At 33.4% G+C, this 10,556-nt stretch overlaps 1 protein-coding gene across 1 annotated transcript in view; it reads right to left on the bottom strand.

Moving 5' to 3' along the window:
- The window catches only part of LOC107717640 (MAM domain-containing glycosylphosphatidylinositol anchor protein 2-like), a 165,270-nt gene that overhangs the window by 43,420 nt on the left and 111,294 nt on the right, over positions 1-10,556 (bottom strand). Inside the window, exon 6 of the mRNA XM_016524452.1 lies at positions 5,282-5,575. Within this exon, the coding sequence (XP_016379938.1) occupies positions 5,282-5,575 (294 nt within the window). The remainder of the gene's footprint in view (positions 1-5,281; positions 5,576-10,556) is intronic.

The raw sequence follows: 10,556 nt of genomic DNA, 5'->3' as shown, positions 1-10,556 counted from the left end.
ATATATATATATATATATACATATAATAATAAATCTTTATTATTAATATAAACTCTTTCCAGAGAGTAAAATATCAAAGCAGCATGCTCAGATGTCATCAGGACATGTATGTTCACAGGATTTATGTTGTTGTTCTTCACTGAAGGAGCTGGGCTGAGATATAAATCAGTGGCTCTGAATGTTTACTGGACTCAGACATTATGATCTTTCCGCTCAGGTCAATATTGTCCCGCAGAAATGGGGCTCTTAAGATTTCAGTCCAGATTTACAGCACTGCAGCAAACAGAAGGAATCATATTGAGCCTGAAGCTGCGTTCAGCTGCACTGATGCAGGAGGAGAAAGGATCAAAACAATAACCTTCAGTGCTGCTCATCACTGTTCTCTGACAGCTGTCAATCAATCAATCAGTGCAGACTCAGGACGTGATCTGGTGCTGTAAACTGCACTCACTTTTTTAAACACATCAAGGCTGTTGAAGTCAGTCCAGCCAAGTGTTAACACAACTAACTCAAACTGAAGTAGCAGAAACGTTCCAAATCACTAACTGATTAACTGAAATAAAATATAAATATTAGATGAAAAACTTAAACAAGAAAAAATTTGAAAACTTAAAAATGAAAATTACCAATGTTGTCGTGACATCTAACTAAAATAAGTTTAAATGGAAGTACCAAAATGACAAACTAAAACAGAATTAAAAATAAAGTTCAATAGAAATATATACAGTATATATAAAAAAAATAAGAATGACAAATAGTTTTTGTTTTAACTAATTAAATATATAATTAGCTATTATAAATAATGTTCAGTAACTGAAATAAAGATTCAATAAAATATAAATTTTAAAAACAAAATTTGCAATGTTGTCTTGGCATCTAACTGAAATAAGTGTAACTTGAAGTACTAAAATTACTAAAACTAAAACTGAAATAAAAACAAATTATATAGAAATATTTTTAGAAAACTAATAACAAAAAAGACAAATAGTTTTAGTTCTGTTAAAGAAAATTATAATTTTTGTTATTAAAATTTGTATTAAAAAAGTATAAAAAAAATTTGTTTTGATAACTGAAATACAGATAAAATAAAGTATAAATATTAGATGAAAAACTTAAACTTAAAAAAACTTAAATGTAAATTAGAAATGTTTCCTTGGAAGCTAACTGAAATAGAAGTAATAAAATTACTAAAACTAAATCTGAAATAGAAATAAATTCAAGCTTATAAACATTTGAAGCTATATTAGAAATGTTAGAATAATAGAAATATTCAACAAATATTAGAAGTTTAAGTACTAAAATTATTAAAGTAAAAATGAAATAAAGTAATATAAAAATATGAAAAAATGTAAAATAAATAAAAAAGACAGTTTTAGTTTGGTTCAAATCATTTTCAGTAACTAAAAACATTTATTAGAAATTAAAAATTTAACTTAGGAAATATGCTTAGGTTGAAGTACTAAAATTACTAAAACTGAAATATGTTCATCAGACCTGAAACTTTCTAGAACGTTTCAAAACCCAACCTGCTATATTTTTCTGAAATGTGCAGCACACAACGTGTGGGACACTGTATCCCAAAATGCATTTCACACAAATGGACATTCTATTTACGATGACAGCTGTATCACAAACTTTGACATTATGATCCAATTACAATCGCAAGACAATCATATTAATTTACCAGATTTTTCTGGTAAAAGCATCAAACTTGAGCACATATATTTATAATAAATTAGGAGAAAAAACACTAAGGAAACTAAAACAACAGAAATGAAGAATTGGAGCTAAATTGCAGTATTTAATATTTAATTCATAACAAAGAGAAGCAAATAAAATGACCCCCTGGGATGTTTGTGAACACTATTAAGTGATGATTCATTTAGTTAGTAGTGACACGACGCAGTTTGTTACAATGTAACAGGATATAGCAGGATATATACAGTGTACAGTACGCTAGACATATTCATAATAACGTTCTCAGTCACAGTCATGAATCTTCACGCAGCATCACGGCACTAAATCTCCAGACATGAAAAGAAAAAAAAAAACTGCACAGTCCTCGGGCACATCGTCAGTAGTGTACTTATTCTGAGTGCATGAAGGACACACGCGCGTGTTTGCTGTGACTCAGGAAAGCCATTCTCATCGCATTCACACATTCTCCTCAACTGCGCACCGGAGACGCTTTATCTCTCAGCGTGATTTCACACCGCAAACACCATGACGCCGCCGCGTCCTCAAACACACCTCCACTTCCCTGAAGATTTCCACAGACTGACGCCGAGCGCCTAAACGTTCACTTCAAATATGAGTGAGTTTAAGCGTGCATACATTAGCCCATAGCCAGGGAGTCCGCTAAGTAATTGAATAATTCCTTATATTAGCGGAAAGATAGACATCAGTCAAAACGGAAATGGGTCTATTTTTATTTGTGTACCTTCAAAATAACAGTGAAACGTCGTACTTTTGTAAAATAAAGAAAACGAACGAAATGCACTTTGCCATCTCAGTTGGCATGAAATGAAGAAAAACTGAAATAAAGAAAATACTGCGTACTTGTCATACAGACTTGAGAAATACAGTATATTTGTAGAAACCTTGAAGTGTTTAAAGTAAACACTTTTTAGTGTTTTCATCTTGCTTATATGACATTAATTACATTATGTAAGTCAATTTGGAATATACTGTAAATCAGAGCATGTTTCAGATGATTAAAAAACGCGATTTGTAGTCCAGAAAATATGGTATGTAGCAAATTATTTTCAAGTAATTGTATAAGAGTGAAGTTTGACAGACAGTTGCTGGGTGGTTGCTAGGGTGTACTGGCTGGTTGCTAGGGCATTGCTTTGCAGCTGGTTGGTTGCTAGGGTGTTCTGAGACATTGCTATGCAGTTGCTAGGGTGTTTCTATGTGGTTGCTAAGGTGTTATGGTGGTTACTAGGGTGTACTGTGGGCTGCCATGTGGTTACTAGGGTGTTGTGGGTGGCTGCTAGGGCGTTGCTATGCAACTAGTTGGGAATTCTGGTTGGTTGCTAGGGTGTTCTGAGACATTGCTATGCAGTCGCTAGGGTGTTGCTATGTGGTTGCTAAGGTGTTATGGTGGTTACTAGGGTGTACTGTGGGCTGCTATGTGGTTACTAGGGTGTTGTGGGTGGATGCTTGGGCGTTGCTATGCAGCTGTTTGGGAATTCTGGTTGCATGTTAGGGTGTTCTGAGACATTGCTATGCAGTTGCTAGGGTGTTGCTATGTAGTTGATAAGGTGTTCTGGTGGTTACTAGGGTGTACTGTGGGCTGCTATGTGGTTACTAGGGTGTTGTGGGTGGCTGCTAGGGCGTTGCTATGCAGCTGGTTGGGAATTCTGGTTGGTTGCTAGGGTGCTCTGAGGCATTGCTATGCAGTTGCTAGGGTGTTGCTATGTGGTTGATAAGGTGTTCTGGTGGTTACTTGGGTGTACTGTGGGATGCTATGTGGTTACTAGGGTGTTGTGGTGGCTGCTAGGGCGTTGCTATGCAGCTGGTTGGTTGCTAGGGTGTTCTGAGGCATTTCTATGCAGTTGCTAGAGTGTTGCTATGTGGTTGCTGAGGTGTTCTGGTGGTTACTAGGGTGTACTGTGGGCTGCTATGTGGTTACTAGGGTGTTTTGGTGGCTGCTAGGGCATTGCTATGCAGCTTGTTGGTTGCTAGGGTGTTCTGAGGCATTGCTATGCAGTTGCTAGGGTGTTGCTATGTGGTTGCTGAGGTGTTCTGGTGGTTACTAGGGTGTAATGTGGGCTGCTATGTGGTTACTGGGGTATTGTGGTGGCTGCTAGGGCGTTGCTATGCAGCTGGTTGGTTGCTAGGGTGTTCTGAGGCATTTCTATGCAGTTGCTAGAGTGTTGCTATGTGGTTTCTGAGGTGTTCTGGTGGTTTTTAGGGAGTAACGTGGGCTGCTATGTGGTTACTAGGGTGTTGTGTGTGTCTGCAATGCATTTCTTGTTGTGATTTGAACGTTATTTAAAGGTTACAAAAAGGTTTCTTACAGCGTTCTACATTCTTTACTCCCACCGACATAACCTTAAGCCTTAAACACTGTTATAATTATGTGGGGGTCCTTGGAAAATGTTCTCACCTGTAAGGGGTCCCTGGCTCCAAAAAGCTTCAAAAGCCCTGAACTAGCCAACAAACAAACCAACCAACCAATGTGTTGTCAGATAAAGCCATCTGCAATCTGTTATGTGGCGTAACAGCATCTGAAGTGAGTCTGTGAGACTCTCCAGTTCCTCGTCCTTGACAAACAGACTTTCAGAAAGTACAGGACGTGTTCCTGAACACACTTCTCAAACACACACTCCTATTCAGAGAAAATGGAAAGACCTTGTGTGACTCACAACTTGCCGCTTTCAATTTCAAGTTATAATGGATGCGATTATGTGGCACCTTGAGATTCATTCATGGTGATTCAAAGCACAGCTTGTAAAACTGTTTACTTGTACAAAAGCACTGATACCTACCCACAAATCTGGACAATCCCAATTTTATTTATAAAAAAAAAAACCCACTGTCTTCTGACCCAACTGCCCTAGTAAAAATTACTTAAAAAAAAAAAAAACACTGAAACTACTCACAATAAAAATATTTTTGACCATTTCTTGTATATTTTAAATATATTTGAAAATATATATTTTTTTGTTCACACATATGTTCACACGTTATGGACAACAAATAATGTTTTTATTCAAATGTGAATATATTTTCTTGGACTGAAATATATGGAGGGAAAAATATTTTTAAAAGCTTTTTTTGAAAATATACAAACAATGGCCAAAAATATTTAAAAAATGCACAAAAATATTTTCATAGAAAATATATTTACAAAAAAAAATTTTGAAACATATTTTAGCAAAACTATATTTTTTGGCCTTTTTTTGTATATTTTCAAATATATTTAAAAATATATTAGAATTTCTTTTTTTTCATATGGGTATGTTCACATGTGCTATATGCTTTTAAATATATATATATATATATTTAAATTTTTTTAATTAAAAATTTTTTTTTAAAATATATTTTCAAAAATAACAAAATGGCTAAAAATATATTCCTAGATATAGATAATATGTTTAAAAAACATATTTTAGTAAATATGTGTTTTGTATATTTTGAAATTTTGCGATTTTTAATTGGAAATTGAGACATAAATACTCATTAAGAACAGGACTTTTTGCTGTGAATGGTTTGATTTGGTGGACATTCATGTTGTTATTGACATGAAGACATTGAGGCATTGAGGAGCACTTACAGCGCACGATGAGCTCGATCACGGCCTCTCTGGGCTTGACGTTGAAGCCGTTGTACTGGCTGGTCTGGCAGCGGTAGGATCCGCTCATCTCGCGCGACACGTTAACAATGCGCAGCACGCCGTCGTAGCTCTCCGTCTGCATGCTGCCGTCCGGCATCGGCGCCTCCTTATCCGCCCGCGACCACAGGATGATGGGCTTGGGTTTCCCTGAAACAAGGCACTCCAGCTCCACCGTCTCGCCCTCCCGCACCGCCATCGGAGACTTGCCCCGCGGCACGGTCAGGTTCGGAGGAACTAAGAAAGAGAAAAACAGAGGAGGGACTGATACGGGGCTCTAGAAAGGCAGCAGACGTGGCCGCGGAGGATGGTCAACGCGTGAGCGTGTGTTTGTGAGCGAAACACGTCTGCGTTTGATTCGGGATGGAAAATCATATAAGCAAATGATATAAAACAAGTCCAACAAACCGCATTAGAAACAACAGTAATGTCACTAAATGCTTTAAACTATTCCCCAACAGTACGCAGAGATTTCCCAGTTATGTTGTTTCATCATTTATTACATGAATGTCTCGGTTACTATACAAAGACCTTCTGACTGAAGAAATGATGCTTATATGGAGGGCAAAATATATTTTAAATGCTTTTAAATATATAAAATATATGTAAGTTTAAGCTTTTTATTTTAGTTTTTAATTTCAAATGATAAAATGGTTTATCTTTTATGTTGCCTTGGCAACTAGTCTAAATAAAATAAGTTTATTTATATTTTATTTTATTTCAAATAATGAAAATGTTTTTATGTTGTCTTGGCGACTAGCTGAAATAAAATAAGTTTAAGCTTTTTATATTTTGTTTTAGTTTTTCTGGTATTTTATTTAAAATAATAAAAATGTTTATGTTGCCTTGGCAACTAGCTAAAAAAAGTACCAAAAAAAAGGCCAAAAAATTATATTGCTAGAACACATATTTACAGAAATATATTTCAAAACATTTTTGTTTTTGTAAATGTATATATATATATGGGTTTCAAGTAAATGTATCTTATCTAGATTTTTTTTGTATTTTTAATAGTAAAATAAGACAAACACTCATTAAGATCAGAATGTATTAGGTTTTATTTATTTAATTTTTTTAAATGTCCATATATATTTTTAATTAAGTTTGTTTAATTTTTACATTTTAATTAAAATTAAATTTATTAAGTTTATTTTTTTTTTAATATTTTAATTAAATTTTATTTTTTTTCAAATGACAAAATGATTTATTTTTTATGTTGCCTAGGGAACTAGTTAAAATAAAATATGTTTCTTTTATATTTTATAATAAGTTTAATTTTTTTTATATTTTATTTTATTTTAGTTCAAATAATGAAAATGTTTTTTTATGTTGCTTTTGCAGCTAGCTGGAATTTTCATATATATACATATTTTCATCTAGTTAATTTTTGATTTTATGTAAAGTTTTTATATTTTATATTATATTTTACTTTATTTGAGTAATTTCTATGATATTTAAAAAAATCCTGAATTTTTTCCACATCTAGATGAGAAACGAATGATTCTGCATCAAAGACTCAAAGGAAAAGAACCTGATTCACGAGTCAGAAACGCCCCGGCGTCCTCAGACTCAATCTCTGATAATCATCATAACAGGGCTGTCTGTGTATTAATAATGCATGTTATTCCAGGCCATTAGCAGAAATGAATAGCTGTTACTGTATTGAAGCACCAGTGCATTAGACAGCAGGCCTCCTGCAAACGTTACTGCCAGCGAGAGAGACTCAGGCTTTAACCCTCCATAACACCTGATGAGCTCCTCGCTGAATCTCCTTCACGTCACGGTTCATTCTGGATACAAACCAGAGCTTCATTTGTGCCAAACGAGCCGGATGAGATCTTATTTACTCTGATTCACCGCAGCACAATCGAATGAAAGCTCATAACGAATCACACACAACACAGAAACACTGAAGTTGTATTTTAGTTCCACAGCATTACAGTTATTTTATGACTTTATTTTCAGATTTCTAGTCTTCATTTTAATGTTTTAGTAATTTTGTTGTGTTTTTCTCATTTTATTATTATTAGATTTTTTAGTATGTCTATATAGTTTGATTACATTTTAGTTTTTAATTTATTTAGTTTTAGTTATTTTAGTACTTCAGCTTTAACTAAACACAAATGAGCAATGCTGGCGTGGCCACTAGCTGAAATAAAGTAAGATTAATCCTTTTTACATTTTTATTTATAAATATTTATTTTTATTATTTCTATTTAGATATTATATTTACATATACACATTATTATTTATGTATTTATTTTAAATAATGAAAATATTTTATGATGCCTTTGAATGTAGCTGAAATAAGATAAAGTTTTTTTCTTCATTTTATTTAATTAACTTATTTTATTTTATTTTATTTCAAATAATAAAAATGTTTTTTTTATGTAGCTGAAATAAAGTTTTATTTTATTTTAGTTCAAATAATGAAAGTTTTTTTTTCCATATTTTATTTCATGAAATAAAATATATAAAAAATGTTTAATATTTTAGTTTTATTTATTTTTTATTTTATTTCAAATAATGAAAATGTTATGTTGCACTAACTGAATTAAAATAAGTTTAAGTGTTTTATATTTTATTTTATTTCAAATATGACATTTTTATGTTGCCGTGGCAACTATTTGAAATAAAAGAATTGTGTTTTTATATTTTATTTTATTTTGTCTTTAATAATAAAAATGTTTTTATTTCACCTCTGTAAATATCTGGAATAAAATAAGTTTACTTGCTTAACATTTAATTTTAGTCATTTTTATTTTATTTTTTGAAAATATTTTTATATTACTTAGCTGAAATAAAAAAGTTTATTTTTATATCTTATCTTATTTTAGTTTATGTTTATTTCCGTATAATCAAAATCTTTTCAAGCTTCTAAACTTTGCTCAGATCCAGTGTCGGCGTTTCTGAGGCTCAGCTGAAGGCCTCGTTTGATGGACTGGAATTAAATCATCTCCCGCTGTCTTTTATACTTTCGTTTCTATCGGAATAAACACAGTTAACTGTAGAAATCCTTCAGCTGTTGCTCTATGTGAGGAGATAAAAGCGCTGCATTCAGAACTGAAGCCTCGACTCGTCTGACGAGACAAAAATAAATAAATAAATAAATAAATAAAGCGGCAGAGTCCTCGGAGACGAGGGAAATGACATCACGTCCGCATCGCCATGGCAACACATCAGCCCATCACTGTCAGCGCGAGTCTCCATTCAGACGCAGTGACAGAGATCAAAGAATCTCATCGAAACATTTCACAGACACGTCAAACAATACATGCTTCAAGAAAATGAAGCAGATTTGCATTATTTTCAGGACAATTAAAGGACCGCAACCCTCAAAATACCATTCATTTAAACAAAACATTTTTACCATTATATATCATAAAATTTCAGATTTACAAAGTATTATGTTTTTTCTCACTACTGTAATGCAGATTATTTGCTATATACAAAATATAATAATATAGCCATTTTTAAATAAATTGTAAAAATTACTGTAATATATATATATAAACAGAATAAATAAATAAAAACTACCCCTAATGTCCCTAAAACAGCCTTCATTTCCTTTCAGTACAATATTATATACTATTTTTGTTCCCCTTCAGGAACTCGAGCTGCGTCGCAATGAGTTTATATCTCGCAATCCTGAGTTTAAATCTTGCAATCCTGAGTTTAAATCTCTTAAACCTGAATTTATATCTCAAAATCCTGAGTTTATATTACGATTCTGAGTTTAAATCTCACAATCCTGAGTTTAAATCTCGTAATCCTGAGTTTATATTGTGATTCTGAGTTTAAATTCCACAAACCTGAGTTTATATTACGATTCTGAGTTTAAATCTCACAATCCTGAGTTTATATCTCACCATCCTGAGTTTATTTCATGACTGAGTTTAAATCTTACAATTCTGAGTTTAAATATCGCAATCCTGCATTTATATCTCACAATGAGTTTATATCTCGCAATCCTGAGTTTAAATCTTGCAATCCTGAGTTTAAATCTCTTAAACCTGAATTTATATCTCAAAATCCGGAGTTTATATTACGATTAAATATCACAATCCTGAGTTTAAATCTCGCAAACCTGAGTTTATATCTCACAATGAATTTATATCTCGCAATCCTGAGTTTAAATCTCGGAAACCTGAGTTTATATCTCAAAATCCTGAGTTTATATCGCGATTTTGAGTTTAAATTTTGCAGTTCTGAGTTTATATCTCACAATCCTGAGTTTATATCGCAATTCTGAGTTTAAATCTTACCATTCTGAGTTTGTATCTCACAATGCTGAGTTTATATTACGAATCTGAGTTTAAATCTCGCAGTTCTGAGTTTATATCTCACAATCCTGAGTTTATACTGCGATTCTAAGTTTAAATCTGAAATCTTGCAAGGGAAAAGGTCTGTGTTGTGAGATAAAAAAGTTGCATCCTGTGGCAGAAACAAGCTTTCATACATTTCTATACTAATATTTGTGAAAATTTCAATCAATTTCTGAGTGAACATTGTTTGTACGGCTGTTGTTTTCACTGTAGTAAGAGCTGAATGTTCTGCCCATATTCTCTCACACTGAGGGTTTTTCTCCTGGTGTTTGCCGCAGATGTCCGTGTTGGTCTCATGACAGAGCAGCGTAGCACGATCGGCCCAGATGTGCCTTTTATTCACATCTGCCGTGAGAGGAGGAGCAGTCATGTAAGTGCAGATCAACATCTGCGTTGCGTGTGAGGGAAACACATCCGATGTGAAAACCAAGCTCTCGCAGGGAGTTTCATCTGCACTGAGCCTCTAATAATGTCTAATAATCCCAGAGGATCGGAGTGAGTCTCCCCAAATTCTTCTGTAAGATGGAGAAGCTCTTGAAACGGCAAGATGCTCAAACTGCAAGCTGAACTAATAAAGTTGTTCTTTTGATAAAAATACAAGCTACCAAAAAAAAAAAGATCTCACAGCAGGAGACAGTATTATTTAGATCATAGCACGTGAGTATTTATCTGGTAGAGGAGAACTGGATAACATGAGCTACTTTTTACATTTGATGATTCTGCTGCAAAATAAAAGTGTATTTCTTTCAAATGAATGGGTGCCGTCAGAATGAGAGCCCAAAAGGCTGGTAAAAACATCACATCATCTTGTGAACGCTGCTTGATCTGTGCAGATTTCTCTCCCGATTCACACCAGAACACTTTTTCACGTTATTATGGATTATGGACTCTAC

Source organism: Sinocyclocheilus rhinocerous, unplaced genomic scaffold (genome assembly GCF_001515625.1).
Source record: "Sinocyclocheilus rhinocerous isolate Xijiao unplaced genomic scaffold, SAMN03320098_v1.1 scaffold1174, whole genome shotgun sequence".
Lineage (NCBI taxonomy): Eukaryota > Metazoa > Chordata > Actinopteri > Cypriniformes > Cyprinidae > Sinocyclocheilus > Sinocyclocheilus rhinocerous.
This window is presented reverse-complemented; position numbering and strand designations above follow the sequence as displayed.